Consider the following 21,828-nt stretch of genomic DNA (forward strand, 5'->3'; position numbering starts at 1 on the left):
ACGAAGCCACCATCTAACTGGAAATGATGAAGTCACCGTCTAACTGGAAATGATGAAGCCACCGTCTAACTGGAACTGAAAATAGCCGTTGCCCAGCTGTTATCAATTGACACAAACTGTCGCAAAACTCTCCAATCTGTAAGAACCGCAACCAGCTATCGCCAACTGACTGGAAAAAAAAAAGGGCCTCTCGTCCTCTTTATCGGCGGCCCATCTGGGCGGAGCTTCAAGCAGACTCCAGCCAAATCCACCCTGCGTATTTGCGCATCGTTGCATGTGACAACCCGCCCGTCCCATGATCATTCCTGGCCTACGATGCCATGTTTGTAGTGCTGGACGAATGGCAGAAAGCAACCATTTGCCAGAATTACCGAGCGGAAATGTGAAGCAATCATAAAACATCAACAACAATTATCACCTCAATGTTCAGCCCGATACGAAAAAGAGCCAGTTAGCGTCCATAGAGCTGCTGAACGGGGTGTCAAACGTCGATGGAAAAAGGTGGGTGTCAACGTCGATGGAAAGAGGTCGGTGTCAAGCCTCTGTTGGGCTGACAGCTATCTCACGTGCATGAATGTGTCTGTGGTTAAGAGAAAAAGGAGCTTTCCACAAGAGAGCGGATCTATTCTATACCCTTCTCCAAAGCATCAAAGTTAGAATCCCACCAGACATGGGGATGGGTCTATCCTGGACATGCATTTCGGGAAATAACTGTCTGAGGTCCTAAATGTTTGCATGCATTCAGTGGATCGGATTCTGAAATCCATAACACTAATATATATATATATATATATATATATATATATATATATATATATATATATATATATATATATATATATATATATATATATATATAATCATGTTACAAGTGGAGAATGAACATTTTGAAGTTTTTTTTTTTTTTTTGTGAAACAATTTATTTACAACCAAAGATTTCCAAAACCTGTTTATGAACATTCTAAAAGTCGGTTACATCTCTGCATATCTACACAAGTGTTTCTCATATCGTTTGCTCAAGTTCTCCTTTTGCCACTTGTCTCGTATCCAATTGTTCCTTTTATTTTCAATTTTCTGTGTTCTGATCATATTGATTTTTATCACTTTGCTGTCATTACAAGGTGGTATTGTTGGAAGCTTGCTGCATGCATGAGATGTGTTCATTTTCATCTGCCTTATTAATCTTGTACCCTCATGCTTACTCTTCCATTAGTATATTTAAAAAGTTAAATGCCTTGCAGGACTCAAAGCAAGAATTGTGAATAACATGCTTATTTCTGATGCAGTGCAAGCATACTTAGACCTATACTTAATAAAGCATGGACACAGAAGCAACAGTTCACAAAATGCAAGGACAGTTCACAAGCCCTAAACTCCAAAACCAGGGTAGCAATCACATGACACAGGCATTTACAGATGACACTTTATCAAGCATGTGATGATTGACTTGGCAGTGTAGTGAGTGGTAGGGGCAGTCATGACTAATTTGCAACTGAGGTGAACGAGAAGACAAAGCAACAATAACAAAAGATGACGTTATAATATTGGTGGAGTGCAAAGGTGCTGAGAAATGGTGCTTTGTTTAGCATCCCCATGCAAAAGGAACTGGTTTGGATTCAGGGCATCAGCTTCAGAACAGGGAGTGATTCCCACTTCATTGTGTAGTTCATCAGCGCGATTAATGGGCAAAAAGGAAAGCAAGATTTGGTGGAACAGCATGCACACCCCAATCAACGAAGCCCCAAAGAGCTGAATTTGGCCACACTGAGGCCGGAGTTCCGAAGTTGGCTGGGTTTGAATCCCAACCCAGCTATAAACAATTACCCATTTTGCAGGCAGAGTGATTCATCAATGTGTGTGCTGTCATGTGAGGGACATGAAAGATCCCACAATGTCCTTCGTGGAGAGTCGGCACGCTATCACCGAAAACCTGAGCAAATTCCAAATTCCTGCTCTAACCTACAGGAGGAACCGTGTCAGCAGCAGAGCTGTGCCTCAAGAAAAGGATGCTGCCCAGAGTCATGTGCTGCACACAAAACGATAAGAAGAAGAAGTGAGGATCTCCCTGAGCTGAACAACAAGCAATGCCATCAGTGACCTCACCACACTCGCTTCCTCAATCTCCTTCCTCTGTCTCTCTTGCTCGACTTCCCCTGCCTCTCACCTGCCATGTCTCTGGTTCACCCACTTTTACGTCTCGTGTTCCTGGCCCACTCTATCCTCCCGAATAAAAAGCTTGTCAGGTCATGCTTGGACATGTCAACCATACATTTGCCCATTTCCACTATGATTATCGACCAAGTTCACATATCCTTACTCTTTGCTTAAGTAGTATCACAAATGCGAAACGATTTGATGCCCAAACAATAATAATCATGCCTGTACTGATTTCCAACTTCCAAAACAATAATTACATCATCAACCATTTCACTCAAAGCAAAAGGGTGGTGTGCATCGGTCTTGACAGAAATTTCCTCATATAAGGCAGACCTGTTATCCTTTGGTACTTGGTCTCTTTGGAGAATCCTCGGCTATCGCTGGTCGGACTTTGTGTCCAACGAGCGGTTGCTGAGAAAGACTCAAATGAGATTTGTTACCTGCATAGTCCATGAGCGTCAGCTGTGGCTGCATGGACATGTGGCTCGTTTTCCTGACGCTGATCCTGCTCACCAGATTCTCTCAGCGAGGGAGCCTCGTGAGTGGTGAAGGCCAATGGGCCAACCACGTGCCTCATGGTTGCAGCAGGTTGATCGGCATCTCAAGGAGATGGGATGGGCCAGGCATCTTGCCTGGGGGATGGCCAGATGGAGGCCCCTGGAGTTCCGGCGGAAAGTGGATGCAGCGACGCACTGCTTCGGCGCATGCTCCCATACCTGACCTGACCTGACTGGAACAGCTTTACAATTCCTGTTATTAGTCAGGAGAGTGACCGTTGCTGCAAAATTTCAGCCAGATCGGCCTAGCGGTTTGGCCAGAGAAATAAAAATAGGAGACTTTTGGATGGACGAACGAACAGGCTGACTGTGTGCAATGACAATACCTTCTCTGGAATTTAAATTCCAGATAAGTTAATAAATGCAAGTTCTCTAACAGACGATTATACTACCCCTCCTTCTCCTTCCCAGTAATCATCACTCCAGCACCTGTCAAACCACTACCAACACCACGACAACACACTACAACAAATGGTAACGCAGCGATGCTATTCTCCTCAGTATTTGTATTTCTTATTTTGAGTGTTGTTATGAAAATTTTGTCATAGCATTATCGAATTTCTATGCAAAACAGCATGTGCTTAAAAAAGATTTCCTGCATACTTGCATGTTTTTATTCCGTCTTTAGGTCAAAATGTTTTCCATAGGAATGCATCTCCAATTATAAAAGGGAATTCAATGGAAAAATAGGATTTGATCTTCGGAACTTCGCTTTATGTTCAACTTTTCGAGAATGTGTGCACTGTCGGACCCCGCTATTCACGGATTCGTTATTCGCAGACGCCACTTATTCGTGGTTTAGACAATGCAACCTGCTTCGACATTCGCGACCCTGTGCTTCTCGTATTTGCACTTTTATTCATCCATTTATTTATTTTGTGTTTTCGCGTTTTTTTGTTTTTTCACGGGATTTTTGATTTTTCCCCCATGAAACATGAACCACCAGGAACCTATCCCCCTTTTTCCATTGAAACAATTCCCCGCTATTGGCGGATTCACTATTCGTGGCATTTTCCAGGAACGTATCCCCCGCAAATAGCGGGGTCCGACAGTACTCGATAAATGAAGGGATGGGTGTTCCATTATTGACATATTGCTTTCTTTACATCTCGACTTTAAGTTTACACTTCATAATAAACATGATTCATTAATTACCTTCGAAGTTGTTAGCCATGTACTAGGAGTGTTTTAACTCTCTTGGGATGTCTCGATGTAGTTGCAGTCCAGAAACTACAATGACACTCGGTGGAGTTCATACATCCGTCAGGCTGAACATTTTACATTTTGCATCCCAATGTTCGGCCAGATCTGCATCCGGATCTCAACCAAAATCGAATTGGCTTGTTCTTGTCACATACCCAACTCATCCACCTGCAGTAGTTTCATCCAAATCTGTTCATAACTTTTATGCCTCCGTTGACGAAGTCTCCGGAGACATATTTTTGGGTTGTCTGTCCGTTCGTCCGTGCTCATTTTCTGTATTCTGTGCAACTGCTTCTCCAATTGACACAATTTTCACCATAGGTGTGACTGACTACTCATGTAGAATGTTTTAATGATAATTATATTGTCTCGGGGTTTGCCGGCCCAGGTTAACCCCCCCCCCCCCCCCGACCAAATTTGTGGTGACGGGTGGTTAACACCGCCAGCCCCCGGATGGCTGAGCGCTCCCTTATTAATAGCAGATGGACACGTTGATCCTCGGAGATTTTAACATGTGCTGGATGGACATGGGGCAGTGGCTGACTGGCGGAGGACGGGGAATGAAACGGGATGCACAAGGGGTTTATCCTCAAACCGCACTATAAATACACGAATACAGTTTCTTAAAATGTACACATTTAATTAACATGAACAAATATTTACAAAGGACAATAATTCAAAATGTAATGATAATAAAACGAAGTAAATAAATCCTACAGTCGAGGCGCCTCTCACACAGACTCAAATACAGACAACGGGGAAACACAATAAAAAGAAAACACTTCCTTTCAACTATTCTTGTACTTAGCTGGGCCCAGAGCTGATCTTTGTGGAACTTGGAATGGAGGCGTTTCCATTCGCACGTGCAGACGTGCGCAAATGGTGTCGTCACTTCTCTCGTAGCAGGACAGACATACGCCAGGCACTCCTCGAGCGGCACTCAACACCAAGGCTCAGACGTGTAGCTGCCTCATGTGTCGATCGTCCTCACTGACCCGCTATGACATACATGAGGCTGGGGGTCTGTTTTTCACGACTCAACCAAGAGCCAAAGGCCAGCATCTTGCTTTACCAAGCGAGCCAAATCACCTCAACATGAATACAAGGGCCGTGTCGTCCCCCTTGGCATGCGCTCACCCTCCGCTCTCGCCTCTCCAAAAACAATGCACCTCGTGCCTCCATTCTGATCACGGCTCTCCACAAAATGCACAAGCCGACTGAGTCCGCTACCTCTCAAAATGCGCCTGCCTTCCTCTTTAATCACGGCTCTCCAAAAGTGCGCAAGCCAACCTTGAACTCCACTCTCCTCTGATTCTCTTCCGAATCAACTCTGCCTCGTGTGTTACTGACCTCGTGCATCCGCTCTGCCGATCTCCCGTCCTATACAGTAGGAAACCTCAAACGCCTCTTCTTATTCCTTCTTCTTCTTCTTCTTCTTCCTTATTCTTCTTCTTCCTTATTCTTCTTCCTCTTCTTCCTTCTTCCTTCTTCTTCTTTCTTCTTCTTCTTCCCTCTTCTTCTTCTTCCTTCTTCCTTCTTCCTTCTTCTTCCCTCTTCTTCTTCCTTCTACCTTCTTCCTTCTCATGTCTAACAATCCTCCATCTCCGGGGGCATGGCCTGCTCGCATGAAATCCCGAAAGGTGGGGCCTCTGCCTGCTCGGCATGCCTGCTTGTTCCTCCTCATTGTTTTCGTTATAAAGACATAGGGAAAAGTCATAGAAAAAGTCACAGGAAAAAGTTCGACAAATTTCAGAAAATTAATTAAAAATACAAAACTAGAATATCTTGGCTGGATAAGTGTCCAACCTCCTTATAATAGCAATTGTAAGTTATCTCAGGTGTAACCAATCACCTTCAAAATCACACACCAAGTTAATTGGCCTCCACCTGTGTTAAATTGTAGTGATTCTGATCATTTCAGAATAAAATCAATTGTTCCTGTAGGTTTCCTCTGCTGGGTAGTGAATTTCACAGAAACGACTCAACCATGAGAACCAAGGAGCTTTCAAAAGACCTCTGGGATAAAGTTGTGGAAAGGCACAGATCAGGGGATGGGTATAAAAATATTTCCAAGGCCTTGAATATCCCTTGGAGCACAGTCAAGACAATCATTAAGAAGTAGAAGGCGTATGGTACCTCCAAGACACTGCTTAAATCAGGCCGTCTCTCAAAACTGGATGACCAAGCAAGGAGGACACTGATCAGAGAGGCGACCAAGAGGCCAATGGCAACTTTGAAAGAGCTACATGCCTTTATGGTGAAGACTGGTCACTGTGCGCATATGACAATAATATCTCAAGCACTCCACAAGTCTGGCCTGTACGGTAGGGTGGCAATAAGGAAGCCATTACTCAAAAAGCCCACCTTGAGTCCTGTTTGAGGTTTGCAAAAAATCACTCCAGAGATTCTGAAGCCATGTGGCAAAAGTTTTGTGGTCTGACGAAACCAAGATGGAATTTTTTGGTCTAAATGCAAAATGTTAGTTTGGCGCAAACCAAACACAGCACCTCACCCAAAGAACACCATCCCTACTGTGAAGCATGGTGGTAGCGGCATCATGTTCTGGGGATGTTTCTCATCAGCAGGGACTGGGGCACTTGGCAGGATCGAAGGGAAAATGGATGGACCAAAACACAGAAAAATCTTCGAGGAAAACCTGCTGCCCTCTGAAAGACAGCTGAAATTGGGATGGAAGTTCACCTTTCAGCATGACGAGACCCGAGGCACACAGCCAAAGCTACACTGGAGTGATGAAGGAACCAAAAAAAAATGTCCTTGAGTGGCCCAGTCAGAACCCTGACCTAAATTCAATCGAAAATCTGTGGCATGACTTGAAGATTGCTGTCCATCAATGCTCCCCATGCAACTTCACTGATCTTGAACAGTTTTGCACAGAAGAATGGGCAAATATTGCCCAATCAATGTGTGTGAAGTTGGTCGAGACCTAGCCCAACAGACTCACAGCTGGAATTGCTGTCAAAGGTGCTTCCACCAAGTATTAACTCAGGGGGTAGACACTTGTCCAACGAAGATATTCTAGTTTTGTATTTTAGAGTAATTTTCTGAAATTTGTAGAATTTGTTTTTCATTTGGAAGTTGTGGGTTACATAAAGGTGGAAAAAATTTCAATTAATACAATTTAATTCCAGGCTATAAGGCAACAAAAGGTGAAAATTTTTAAAGGAGGTGTTCACCTTCTATCGGCACTGTACATTCCTCATTATATGGTGGCTCAATATTCGAAATTTTGTTGTAACGTAACATAAGTTATGGGACCAATTTGTTATACCTTACATTAAATTTGCTTTTACGGTATTTAGAATCTCTAAAGGATTTTTTTTTTGCATTTGGGGTGGGGGAGATCCATTGGTGAGGAAGAACACACACACACACACGGTCTTTCGTTTGTCCTAGTGTGCATTTCGTACTGCACCAGGTCATTTGGGCATGCTTTTCATACTGCTCTGGTTTCCCGTGCTTTTTGTTTCGCTCGAGGTTAGCTTGTTTTTGTTCATTCGATTGTGTCCTTCATGCTTGGTACTGTACTGTGCAAGATTTCACCGTTTTTTGGGTGGTCGCTGGACTACCGTTATTCTCAGGTTTTCCGTCTGTCTGTTTGTATGTAATGGACAGCTCTGGAGGCCAGAGGAGTCAACCGATTTTGATGAAACTTGACTGGTAGGTTCATACCAGGATCTAGTTGTATGCTTTTGAGCACCATTGCTATGGACGCCACCGTTGCCTTGCAACGGGACTTTGAATTTTTTGAAAAAATCCGAAAAATATTTATATATTTTTTTTTTCCGAAAATCAAAAATCGGCTTCCGTGCTTTTATGCGCACTATAATCAACCTCTTTGTCAAAAAATTTCAGCATGATCCGTCAAAAACTGTATGACTAGTATGCAATTGTATGTATGTCATATATGTCATTTATATGTCATACAATGTATGACAATAGCGACCACCCATGTCGCCTACCGGCTTGTCAATGTTCTCACTGATAAAAGCAAGTCAAAATGTCTGGAAAAAGGCCATCAAGGGCAAGTAGCAGAAGTGCAAAAAGAGACCGTAAAACAATTCCCTTGGAGTGTTAGATGTAAAATTAGATGCGTTAGTGCGGTTTGTAGTTGGTGAAAAACTTTCGCCCAATCGCGAAAGCATGAGGACTTTCTTCTACATCTGCAGTGGGACAATACCTGATACTAAACCCCCCCCCCCCCCAAAAAAAGAGGACCACTGGACCTGTAGCTTATCTGGGCCCTGGCCTAATGTTGTAACCCAAATTTGGTAGAATTCTGACTGGTGGGTCTGGTGAGGAAGAATTTTGAAAGAATTTACTGGATTTTTCCAAAAATTTTTATCAAGTCCGCCATTTCGACACACTTCCGGTCATGTGATCAGTATGACCTCCGCAATTTAATATCATGGCCCTGTTCTGATGTTGCGACCTAAATTTGGTGGCACTCCAACTGGTGGGTTTAGAGAAGAAGATTTTGGAAGGAATTTGCGTGACCGCCATTTTGACAAACTTCCGGTCACGTGATCAGCATGGCCTCAGCAATTTCACATTAGGACCGTGTCCTAATGTTGCAACCCAAATTTGGTAGGTTTCTGACTGGTGGGTCTGGAGAAGATTTTTGAAGAAATTTACCAAGTCGGTCATTTCGACAAAGTTGGTCATGTGACCGGAACGAGCTTTGCAATTCTTGTTACGAGCCAGGAGAAGACCGTTGCTGGAAACCGATCGGCCCAGCGGTTTGGCCGGAGAAGTCGAAAAAGGAGACGGATGGTGCGTGATGACAATACCTTCTCTGTAATGTAAATTCCAGATAAGTTAATAAAAGCAAGTTCTCTTAAAGACAGCCCGACTGCCCCTCCTTCTCCTTCCCAGCAATCAATACTTCAGTACCTGTCAAAGCACAAGCATCAATACCACCACCACATTCTACAGGAACAGGTCACGTAGTGAAGAACACCCATTATTCTGGTATTTGTTTTTCTTATTTTGAGTATTGTTTTGAAATTTTATCACAGCATTATCGAATTTCTATTCAATACAGCATGTGCTTAAGAAAGATTTCCTGCATTCCAACACGTTTTTATTCTGTCTTGAGGTTGAAACGTTTTCCATAGGAATGCATCTCCAATTATATAACGGAAGTCAATGGGAAAACAGGATTCGCCATACGGAACTTTGCTTTATGTACAGTTTTGTTTTTTTAAGATCGTGTATATTCCATAAATCGAGAGATGGTTGTATCATGTTCGACATATTGTTTTCTTTACATCTCCACTTTAAATTTAAGCTTCATTATCAATGTGATTCCTTAATTATCTTCCAGTGGTTAGCTGCGTAATGGGAGCATCATAACTCTTCTGGGATGTCTCGAGGTAGTTGCGGACCAGAAATGAGCCGTGAGGACCTGATTTGATTTTGATCCCCAATTAAATGTAGATTCCAAATAAAACTGCCATCCTGATATAGTGGCAGCAGGAGACTCTGCATTTCCAGGCACACCGTTCTCTGCACGGTGACGTCAAGCCAGCTGTCCCACCCAAAGTTATGGAAGTGGCCAACATTTCCCGAAAGCACGATTCAGTACTTGGAAATATTTTGACAGTCAAAAGTTATTGCAAGCAGACACAACATGGTCCTGTGCCAGGACCAATCATGAACCCGAGGACCTTTATCTGGCATGCCAGAGAAGTGTCATCATGTCTGCCCACAAGTGCTTCGACTGCTAAGGTAGGAATAGTGACAGGTTTCATGTAGCATGGACCTGCACTCCATTTCATGGTATCTTCTCCATGCGACTCACCAGATTAGACTGCGTAATGGTTACAGCATCTGCTCTCAGTTTTGGGAGTTCGAACCCCGGCTGAGTCCTACCAAAGAATTAAAAAATACACATGGTACGTGCTGCTTTCATGCTTGATGTTCAGCATTTGAAAAGGATGGAGCACAGACAAGCAACGTAGGTTGACAACCATTGCACAGGCCAGATGGGTCCTTGAAAGGGAACTCGTGTTATTTTTTTTATCGGCGGCTGTGCGTCGCATTTTGGATTCCGTGGCATAACTTTACCTTGGCAAGCGGGATGAGTTACGACGTCTGGCCAGCCGGTTATATTTCATTGTTCAGCATCATAATGGCTTTTCGCAATAACTGTTCCACTTATCGGATGCACAGTGTACGATATAAGTGGCGACGATGGAAGCTCAGGAGGCATGCGCATTTATTCCTTGTCCTTTTGCCTGAATGTGCACGGCCTCTTGTTGAACACCTTTCAGTATACCTGGCACTGTAGCGCACGTTTTTGTTGGAAGGGTGATTTTGAGGCTGCAAAATGAAATGCTTGTGCATTTACAGCACTGCACTGTCAGGGGCTCCTTATCACCTACGTCCAGAGCACCACCTCCACGTCACCGCTTTCGTTGGAGATAAAACCTGAAAAGCACACCTTTTGATTTGCAGAGCAAATGAACTTAGCATGTAAAAAAAATATATATATTATCGTAGAACATAAATGAATAACTGAGTTAAAATAAATTAATATATCCCGAAATGAACATTCACGAGGAGTGTTCCAGTCAACTCTGTTTATGATATCTAGTGAAGGGTAACTGGGATCACGGCGAAGCGGTAAGCAACCCGTCACTGCTGCTGCCGTTCGAGGTGGAGCTGCCTTTTCATCGTTGGCATTTTGGTGCCCATCCCAAGTTGCTCTGTGGGTATCGAAGAGTTAATCGCAAGGTGTGGACTGGCATCAGATGTAGACCAGACCACAGGTGGAATGGGCAGATGAAACCCTCCCTGAAGGGTGATTAAGGAGCTAGCTGGTTTTTCACTGACCGATAGCGTCCTGGTTATCATCCTGAGAAGCTTCGACTCAGAGCTAACGACTCGTTTCCAGAGGTGCAGAATCCAAGTCCTTGATATTGTTGCCTTCAGTTGAATTTAAACCCACAGCATCGAGGTGGGGGTAGTAGTTGGGTGGGGGGGAGGCAGTCTATTGTCCTATCCATTAGGCCATGATGTAGTTTACTGGAAAGGAGTTGGGGGTGGGGTGGATATGGAGCTAAGGGGAGGGGGAATTCAGAGGCAGGGCACGGAGGTGGGAAGATGAGTCGGTTGGAGATGAAGGAAAATATTATGAACCGTATCATATTGTTTGTTAATAGTTAAACTAAAACATTGTTTTCTAAAACATTGTGACTTAGTTACCTATTATTTACTCTTTTCTGTTTTTGTTTGTAAATCTTCTGAATGGTGTAGATTTAATAATGTGTGGTTAGGCCAATGGACTGCTCCCCCACCCTCACTGTCCCCACTCAACCCCCACCGAGATGCTCGGGGTTCAAATCCAACTGAAGGCATCAGAAGTGTTCCGTTATTTTGAGATTTTTTTTTTTGTATTAAAATGCAAGATGAAGAAAGTTGTTTTTTATTGTAAATGTAAATCACTCTTTTTCTCTTTTCTTTTTTTTTCTCCAGGTGAAACTCCTGAACAACCTACTTCCCTCAGCTATGGTAAGCAGTTATTATAAATCTATTAATCTGTGTAATAATTGCAATTTGGAAGACATCAGATAGTTGGGCACAATTGCCTTTTTCTGCATCTGCCTCTTTCCTTGTACGATTCTGATCATCACGGATAACCTTTGACTCCGAAATACCTTTACTCCAGGACAAAGTGAGAGTTTCTGGTGAGGGTTCGATCGGAGCCTCTTCTCATGCACAGCTTCCTGCTTTCCTCATGATGCAAGGAGTACTCTGTTAATTGTGTGATAAATACTAATGGATACAAACAGCTTGCCCCTCCCCACGTTTGCCCTTCTCTGCCATCTGCTTGGACATCAGCAAACATTAGAAAGGTGCAAAAACAGATCCCTTCAACCAATCAGCCTTCTCCCAATCACCAGCAAGGTCATGGAATCCATCATCACTTACTGACATTAAATCCTTCCTCTTCTCCAATGGCTTGATTTCTGATCATCAATTTGGTCTTAGTCCAGGTCACTCTACCCTGGATATGCTGCTTCTGCTCTCCCAACAATGGATGGAGGTCCTCAATGCCAGACATGAAATCACAGCCATATCCCCAGACATATCGCATGCTTTTGGCACGGTCTGGCACCCTGACTTGCTCACCAAACTCTCTTCCGATGGAATCCAAGGCCATCTCCACTCATGGCTCGCAGACTTCCTCTCTTGTCGCAGTCAACGTGTGGCCCTTAATGGAGTTCTCTTATCCCCTCTTCCTGTCCAGGCTGGAGTTCCTCAAGGCAGTATTCTGGGCCCTGTTCTTTTTCTGGTTTTCATTAATGATCTCTCCGACTCTCTGGAAAATACTCTTTATCTCTTTGCTGATGACTCCACCCTCTGCCGTACCATCCATCATCCCTCCAATTGGCAGCAGCACCTCTTCACTCTGCAGATCTGGATAAAATCACAAATTGGTCAAACACGTGGAACATGTCTTTCAACCCTGACAAGTCTCACACTCACCATGTCTCTCCGAAAGGATCGTCTGGACCACCCCCCCCCCATCAACTTTCTCAACAATCCTCTTGAAGAAGTCCTTCAAGCTTTTGGGTCTCACCACCTGCCATGATCTTTAATGGCCTGGAAAAGCCACATTTCCAAGCTGGCCTCCAAAGTCAGTTGCTGACTGAGCATCCTCTGTTGGGCAAAGCCCTTCCTTGGCATACCTGATCTTTTAACCACATACAAAGCTTTCATGCACAGCTTGATGGAGTACTTTGGTATCTCCAGCAATGAAGCTGAGTCTTTGGGTCTTTCTCGCTCTCTCACTGCAGGCTAGTCGGTGGTCTTTCTGTCTTCTACAGACTCCTCTCCGGCCTTGCGCCCCCTGCTCTGTCTGTGCTCTGTCTCCCTAATAGTTCTGCAGGGCGCGCAAGGTCTGTCAGCAACCCCGTTCTGGTGAAACTACCAAAATCAAGAATCACTGCTCACCTTCACTCTTTAATTCCTCCTTTTTCCCCACCTCTGGAACAAACTCACACTCTCTTCAATCCCACTCTTCGCTCCAGGTCTTTAAAATAGCTGTTCAACACCATCTCATATCTTCCTGCTTTCCTCGGACTAGCCTTTTGTTGCATACCCCCGTTAATCCACCCCAAACCCACCTCCTTCAAATTCCCTTTTTTCCTTCCTGAAAGTTCCTGTTGTAGCTATCTTGTTTATCCCATGTACTCCGCCTCATCCCTCTCTTCCACAGATCTGATGTCCCAGTTCCCTACTGTTGCTGTGCTTCCCTCTCTTGCTCCTCTTGTCCCATCTCCTGCTCCACTTGTTTTATAGTCTGTGTGTTAACTCTTTTAAAGGAGTCTCGCAAAGTATCCAAACAAAAGGGAATCTTCGTGAATATCTTCGTATATCTTCGTGAATATCTACTTCAATAGAGATTGTTCATTCCCATTTTTAACACCATAGAGATACCTGCAGTTGGAAGGTCTGTAGTTTTTTCCGATAATAAAATTGGAATAAAGTTGTCTAATTTGACCGTCATGAGTGAAGAACACACACTCTCTGTGCAGTATCTGCCGACGCAGAAAATTGTGTTTCAGGATAACATAACATTCACATGATTGCAGCGCACCTCAGACCACGGCTCAACTCGCATGTCTGGCTGGCCTCGTTGCGTTTCCAGCTGGTTAGTCAAGTCCTTCATGTGAGGTGCACTGCATGTGCAAGGCTTACGGGCTTGACTAGTGTACCCAGGTGGCCTTTGGTGCAGGTTTGCAAAGCTGTGAGATTTAGCCAGAACATTTTAATGTTTAATTTAGTCAAAAGTTGATATTATATCTTCAATTTGGATCATGTCCATGTTATTCTGTGGTTGTTTTTGTCAACATCAATATCTAGAACTGTAATCTATAGCTTTGTAAGGGGTTTAAAAATTGTCACACACACACACACACACATTGGATTGTATGTATTTGAACAAGTGTAATTGGTATGGTGTTAAAGATAGCGGAGCTGAGTTAATCTGGAACTAACCCATTGCATTCAGAATTGCGTTGCATTTGAAAACCAAACAAAATAATGTTTGCTTAACGAGAAACTATTTAAGGAATGGCCTGACATTGCAAATAGACCACGATGTGTAGAGTCCGACGTCTGCAACGAGGACACTTCTCTGACTTGTCAACATAAGGTGCTCTCGCCATGGTTAGCAACTTGAGATGAAGTTGTTTTACATTCACCACACGACTTGGGACTCCAAGCTTTATGACTGATCAAATGGAAGACCAAATACTGCATTGGAGTCATCAGAAGGAACCCGAAGAAGCAAAGATGGAGTCGTCTGGAGTAACCTGGAGAGGATTCGGGTTTCAGCCGCAACTCCGCAACCCTCAAACCCATCCAGGCATAGCCACGTGAGCTTTACAGAAAACTATCTGCAAGAATTCCCTTCTCTTTAGAGAGATAATGAAAGAGAGGAAAAGAGAGAGCCAGAGACAATAAAAAGCAAGAATGACTGACTTTTTATTTTGAGTCGTTGCTCATGTGTTCCTGTCCAGGTTGCAGCCTCTGCATGTGTATGTGGAGGTTCTGCATGCCAATGCAATTGGAGATTCTCGATTCAATTGCTGAGTTAATGGCTTACAGTAAATACAGATGTTTCTGGAGCATTGGAGCCAAAATCGGTGTTTGTATCATCATACGCGCCTTTCGCAAGCATTTGGACAATCGAGCCATTCATACTTGTACAACCCTTTCACATTAGGGCTTTTCTCGAAAATAAGCTTTCAATGGAAAGGGAATTTAATAAGTTTGGAAAACTCGGATTCCAAGTTGCACGTGGTGAGGCAACCAACAAATCGTGCTTTAATGAGTGAGGTGATTTATACACTGGCATTCCATTGGACAGCAAAGGATTTAAGTATGGGTTAGGAAATCCCAAAGTGCCCAAAATGCAATGCGTAATAACGGCCCGATGACATTCAGCACCGACTGCTCGATGGCCTTTGGCTTAAACTCACGGAACAAGAAGCTTTGCACAGATCATCGTTCCATTCGTATGCTCGTAGCATCGTCGTTCAATAACCTGCACTCCTGGACTCTTGTGGAGAAACATTTGCTTTTCCTACCACCCGTGGGTCCACTGGGAGGGTTAAACACAGCTTGGACTCTCCTTTTGTTGCCTTAAAAGTTCAGGGAAAGGTTTGATCCCAAAGAAATGCAGTACCATCTAAACTTCTACCTTAAAAGCATTTTATGGCGCACAACATAAAAATCATCGACGGTCCGTTCCACTCAAACGTTGACTGCTTTATGCAGCCTCTGGACGTTTACACGGACATGAATTGGGGACGACTATATATGCAGTAGGTATCACTAAACCACAATATGAAGTTTTCATTCACGATTTCATCACCTTATCGTCGGATCATCATTATGCATTGGTCGTGGTTGGGTCTTGCTCCCAGGAGTGCCATATTTATCTCGTTTTCACCACACACGCACAGCGTAAAGCGGGGTTAAGCAATTGGTTCACTCTGCTTGTCTTCCAGACTATGATCAAGGAATTACTTAATTTCAAATGAATTTTACATTTGGAACACTGCGAAACATGAATCAGAACACAAACCTGCAACTTAGCAATCCTTTGGCTCTGAATTTGGCAAATTATACAGAATCTTGTCTTGAGCAAACATGCGTCGCTGCATCCACTTTCCACCTCTCCAGGGGCCTCTATTTAACCATCCCCGAGACAGATACCTGGCTCATCCCCATCTCCTTGAGATGCCGATCAACCTGCTGCAGCCACGAGGAACATTGTCGGGCAATTGGCCTCCTCTACTCATGAGGATCCTTCGCTGAGAGAATCTAGTGAGCAGGATCAGCGTCTGGAAAACGAGCCACATGTCCATAAAGTCGCAGCAGATGCTCACGGACTATACAGGTCACAAATCTCACCTGAGTCTCTCTCGGCAACCACTCGTTTGACACAAAGTCCGACCAGCGATAGCCAAGGATTTTCCGAAGAGACCTGGTACCGAAGGAGTTAAGTCTCCGTCTTAGATTTCTGGTCAGAGTCCAAGTCTCACATCCGTAGAGCAAGACTGGAAGCACCAAGGACCTGAACACTTTTACTTTCATCCTCCCTCTGCTCTAACTGCAGTACACCGAGGGACAGGCTTGGAGGAACGCAATGAACAAATTCCTCTGCAAGCAGCACGAGAATCACTTGATTGGTAAAACAATTGCTTCTGTCTGTCTGTCTGGCAGTCAAACAACATTGAAAATCATTCCAAACAGGAAGCTTACTGGTTTTAAAGATGTCATGAAGAACACAAACAGGCACAAATAACGAATTTAATGTGTTACATAAGGTTGTGTAAACTGTAAAAGACGATGCATCAGCGGTGGTAAACTCCTGATGAAAATGTTTGTTTTTTTATAGTCTTTAAAACTTTAATTCTATTTAAATTTAATCATATATTTGAAGAATGGAGAACACAAATCACCTTGTTTACGCTTCCAAAAACTTTCTGGGCAGCAGTACTTGAACAAAATTGTACGCCGTTTTGACCAATCAAATTTGACACTTGCTCTCAGGACGGGGGAACTTCAATCTTCTTGTAATAAACTGTTTCCAACAAAGTCCCACGTCCTTTTTCTCAAGACTGCTTAGGGAAAGGAGTTGTATGAACTCTCGACTTCTTGTTTTGGTGCAAAACAGCGATAGCTTTAATCACATCCTACTCTTCGACCAGTGATGTTTGGATGGGCCTCGTATCCAACTGTGATAGGAAGTTGCATTTAAAGGATTTTTATGATTTAATTTCAAGGGTAGCAGGGACTCGTCTTCTCGGACATCCCCACAGACACCATGTTGCACTGCTTGCTATCTCAGTGTGGTTGCTGGGCGGGTGGCGGTTCCAATCACTACAAACAAAGTTGTGCTCCCAGGTGTTCACATACCACGTGTGAATGGCCATCTTTGGCTACGAAGCTTGATTATTACTTGAGCAAACGCCCACAGGCCAACACTGGTGACATCAACACCATCACAAGTGATTACAGAAGATGTATATAATGGTCCAAGCAGCAAGAAGAGCCAAACATAGAAATACAAATATAACAATATGCAAGGAATTTGGACACAGGAGGCCATTTGGCCCACCATGCCTGTGCTCTCTCAACACCACTCAATCCACCAGTTTATCTACTTGAGGAATGAACAATCATTGACAGCACATTCACCATTTGATGGAAACAATCACCCGTCCAGACCCATGCAACCTACACCAGTCCTGCTGATGTCCATGTACCCCTCTATAAGGGGGTAACATGGGCATGTTGAGCATCATAAATCTCAGGTGAGCAACTGGGGCATGACCATAAAGAGGAGAAGCACGTAAACTGATCATAATTGAGGCTTGACCTGAACAGTAACACCAAGATGATGACCTGTACACACAAACATTGTAATGCTTTGCTTTGTGTGCTCCAGATTATACCAAGCTGAGGAACTGGGGTCTTATTCTTGCAGCTGTGTTCTTCTTTGCCGGCCTTTTGGTTCTCTTTGGTAAGATCTATTGTTCACCTTCAATTCCCTCATGCTCTCTCACATCAACCCCAAATCGCCTTCCTCCTCCATTATCTTGTCCCTACGCCTGGAAATTAACAAATATTTAATTGTGCATCTTTCAAAACAAAGGAATTTCTTTCCATCTGTAGGAAAACACTGCAAGTGTAACTTTGCAAAGGACAAAGGGTGAGTTGTTCTTGTTTCTCTTTTTATCGATCGTATGATGTTCGAGAAATGCTTTGCCTTTTATCGATTATATAATCCGTACTGCATGGATTTTTGTTGCTCTTGGTTGGATCGTTCGATAACCCGCGAGTTCCACGAGATGCTAAGCTATCCATCCGGTCCAGATATCGGTGCTAGCCATCCTTCGTTTGCTTTCCATCACCGCCACCGACAAATGCATGTTGTACTGGGATGTGATTTTTAAATTGGAATGTGCATTGTGACGAAATGAGACAATGACTGCACATGAGGGCAGAGGTTTGGAATTTGTTCAAGGTACAGGCACACAATGGTCTCATGGATCTTCGAGATCTTTAATGGCCACCGGTAATGCTAGCAGGCGGGACACCAAGTTTAACATCCAGCCGAGGGGTGGCGCACCTTGCGATGCAACGCCGACCGTACCCGCGAAGCACCAATCCGACAACTTATAGCCTGGTCTGGAATTGAACTCGGATCACTCAAGGACAAGCTCGCTCGCGACTTGTGCCTTCCTGTCGAACCTCGAGTGGGTTCTCCTGGTTAAACCCTCTTTGAAAGGGTTTGTTAGTCGTGGCACCACTCCGGTCACGACAAGCTCACGCGTACAACCCAATATGGACACAAGGCAGGCCTGTTTGCCTTTCCAACATACCATCCTGTCAAACTCATCGAGCACCACAAATGTAACTTCATGCCGTTTATCCATTTGAATTTGTGAAGGTACCCTCCTCTGCCTTGTTGAGTTATGTGTGCGTGTATCCACCCTCTTCCTTATCTGTAGAGGGGAGTGCTCACACTCTTATTTATTTATTTTATATTTTGCTTGTGACAGATTCACATGGTGTTCTAAAGATTCGAGTATTGCATCCTTGGTGATGCAAGGTCTATGATTTGTAAGAGTGGGGGGGGGGGGGGAACAATTTTAAGAGATATTGATTCTTGAAAAGTTTAATGTTCTTTGGTTAAATGGAATCGATAAGAGTGACAGTGGTACGCACGACACATTCACTTATTTAACACCATCTAATCTCCCTCCCCTCTCTTTTGCACCTCTACCCCAACCAACCTGCTCTTTTTAGCCAACCGGAGGAAGAAGTTATGCAACGACGTAAGTATGCATGACTGTGTGCGTGCATGCATGTGCGCGCATAATCTCACCATCGTACTGACGTACAAAACTTTATTTCATAAACACATTCTTCGGGTAACGAGGCGGTTGGATTATGGATTGTACGATGTGTAATACCGGGTATGTTTAGAATCACAAACGACATTCCATCGCACGATGTAATAATAATCAACATGATTGATGTGTACGTGTGTTGCAGGAATGTCTATGAGACAAGCGGCAGTGTAAGTAAACGATCAAAGTTTCTCAATTATTTATTTCATCTTTAGAGGAGGTCGGAGTTGGGCGTGGCGGTGGCGCATCGTCTCGTTTGGTGTTCCCAATCCGAGCACATGAATCGTGATACTGGTATTCAGGTTTCACATCAGTTCGAGTGTCGATTTTCTCGTTGTCGCCCAATATCATGGTCCTGCATCTAATGAACGTCCGTGCTACATATAATGAAGCGAATAGAGTGATGTTGCTGCAACATGAGCCAGCTTTCTTTTCCACCAAAAATCGAGTTCGCCTTTCACAGATCCCCCGTTTCTCCTAAATTAGTTTACGTAAATGGTGTGATTTACCTTCCAGAATCCTTTAGTCATTCAAATTATTCACAGGACTTTACATGGTTATTAACAGCTTGCCAATGCAGTGTGTTTACTCATCAACAACATCATAAGCAGTATGCAATGGCATCGTATCGCTCCGGGATATGAAGCCCATCCGCCATTATGGGAGACAAACAAGTGCGACAGCGAAGCTGCCTCTGGCAGACACTCATAAAGATCAAGACTAAAACGCATTAATTAATACGGAGTCTAGCGTGGGGGAAATACTTACCACCGATGAAATGGTCGCTGTACACACCAGCTCATATATATATATATATATATACTTCTCATTGTAAGCATCTCACTTTGTCTCCTGTAATGGTGGCGGCATGATGCAGCCTCGTTTTCACAGCCGAAGTGACGCCTATTTCAAACTACCTTTTGCTGTAACAGCAGCATCTGTTCGAATGTAGTAATAATCATTAGCACAGAACGTTCCCCGTTTTATGTCGTATGCCATCGGGTTCGAGTATAGCACCTGTGGCCATTTTAAACACCCTTATGTGCTGTCCTGGTCGGTGTATTCTCGAACGTCCAAATACGAGGGCATTTTGATTGCTTGGTGCGGGGATGATGAAAGCCTTCCTTGTAACAACACTTCGTACGTCACTGCAGTCACTTTAAGGGAATGTCGGGTAGTTGGTAATGATATGAATTGCTGTATCTGATGTTCTGCTGACCTCATTCCATTCCCCCGTGTGCAGCACGTGACTGCGGGTTTGAATCTTTGCTGGGAGTGCAGTTGTGCCACAAATTCAGTGCCTCCTTTAGGTTAGAGTAGGAATTTGGAATTTGTTTATGGTGCTGCCGATAACTTGCAGACTCTTCGCGAAGGGCACTGTGGGATATTTAACGTCCAACTAATGCTGGCAGACGAAACGCCCAGTTTTATTGACGTCCATCCGAGGACACATTGATGAAACACCGGGATGACAGTTTGTAGCTGGGTCGGGATTCAAACCCAGGCTAGACAGTTTAGAGGAGAGTGCACACACCTCTAGGCAGCCCTTAATGATTTGATGTGAGGCATCTGTATAATATGCTTGTTCGTCCATCCATGCGTAACATTCCTTTCCACCCACTGGTTTGCCAATTCGAGTCGGGTTTTAAAGGCCAATCTTTTAACGTGATTGTGTTCACTGCGGTCGATTTTTGAGGATAAAAACAACTCAAAAAATATTTTCCATAAAACACTAATTTTGTCTCTTCTATTGGAAATGTAGACGGTGACTTGCAACCGGGCATCCACGGCGATGAACAGAAAAGTTTTTTTTTTTTAATAATAATAATAATAAATACAAGGCACGGGGAGGTGAAATTTGCTGTGCAACATGTGATGTGCAACACGCGCAGAGTAAAAACGAGCATTAATTTATGTCCGTGGGATGTCTCATAAATCAAGAAGATATAAGCACACTTGGTGATAGGCCTAGGCTTCAGACTACAGCATACTCATGAGGCTGTACCGTTGGAACAAAACGTTCCAGAAGGATTTTTAAAAGGGTCATCACATTTGTACATGTATTGTTTTAAAATAACGCTTTTTTGCTGCAACACATCATATCTTACAGTCTCCTTAAATGTTTTGTTGCCATTTCTTCAACCCATCTTTTTTGACGGGCTTCTGTACTTGTAAAATAAAACATCCATCATTATTTACTTTTAACGATGGGTGTATGGAAGCATCAGGAATAAGATAGTTGTTTTCTGGTCATTTTTGCTGCAATTGCACAGGTTTTCCACATATCTCACAGGATTGTGAGTTGGACAGTTAACCGTGATGGGCCACGACATGTAGTGGCTGTTTCAATCACAGTTTCTGTGAAGTAGGTGGTAGCATGATGGGGAGGGCAAAGCATCAAATATTCCACTTTTTTGATGTGGGAGTGTCCGCTTTTATTAGTGGGAGGAGGGTGGGGAGGGGCTGTGGGGAGAGCAAAGATTTGACAGAGTTGTGTGGGGGGCAGGTTGAAGCTTTGTGGGAGAGGGTAGTTTAGGAATTGTGGTGGTGACGAGGTTTGAATACTTGGAGTGGGGTGGGGAGGGGATTGCAGCCTTATGGTTGGGAGGGAGAGGCTTTTTTTGTATACATAATTAATCAAGGCTCATGGAAGAGATGATACCGTACAAGTACATTGAACGGATCAGGACACAATTGGACAAAAGGAACAGCGGAGGGAGGGGGGAGGGACACCAACAGCAGAGCCAAAGGTCAAGATGGGGAGGCACACAAACAATGGGTGTGGGGAGGAATGGGAGTGAGGTGAAGACTTTGAGGGAGGGTGGGTTGAGGTGTTGTGGGGAGGGGATTGATGCCTTGTGGGAGGGGGGGTGATGACCTGGGGTTGTGAGGGGGGGCAAGTTGGGGACTTGGTCACATTTTATGTTGCGTGGATCTTCCGCGGGTACGTGCTA

At 43.9% G+C, this 21,828-nt stretch overlaps 1 protein-coding gene across 1 annotated transcript in view; it reads left to right on the top strand.

Annotated features, from left to right (window-relative positions):
* LOC147031110 (uncharacterized) overlaps positions 1 to 21,828 on the top strand; it is a 31,619-nt gene that overhangs the window by 8,668 nt on the left and 1,123 nt on the right. Inside the window, exons 4-10 of the mRNA XM_085875840.1 lie at positions 3,126 to 3,188; positions 8,811 to 8,906; positions 11,415 to 11,450; positions 17,407 to 17,481; positions 17,634 to 17,670; positions 18,771 to 18,799; positions 19,020 to 19,044. Of these exons, the coding sequence (XP_085731966.1) occupies positions 3,126 to 3,188; positions 8,811 to 8,906; positions 11,415 to 11,450; positions 17,407 to 17,481; positions 17,634 to 17,670; positions 18,771 to 18,799; positions 19,020 to 19,044 (361 nt within the window). The remainder of the gene's footprint in view (positions 1 to 3,125; positions 3,189 to 8,810; positions 8,907 to 11,414; positions 11,451 to 17,406; positions 17,482 to 17,633; positions 17,671 to 18,770; positions 18,800 to 19,019; positions 19,045 to 21,828) is intronic.

The sequence above is a fragment of the Eptatretus burgeri genome, chromosome 3, assembly GCF_056783735.1.
Source record: "Eptatretus burgeri isolate ZD-2024b chromosome 3, Ebu_testis_v1, whole genome shotgun sequence".
In the NCBI taxonomy this organism is placed as follows: domain Eukaryota; kingdom Metazoa; phylum Chordata; class Myxini; order Myxiniformes; family Myxinidae; genus Eptatretus; species Eptatretus burgeri.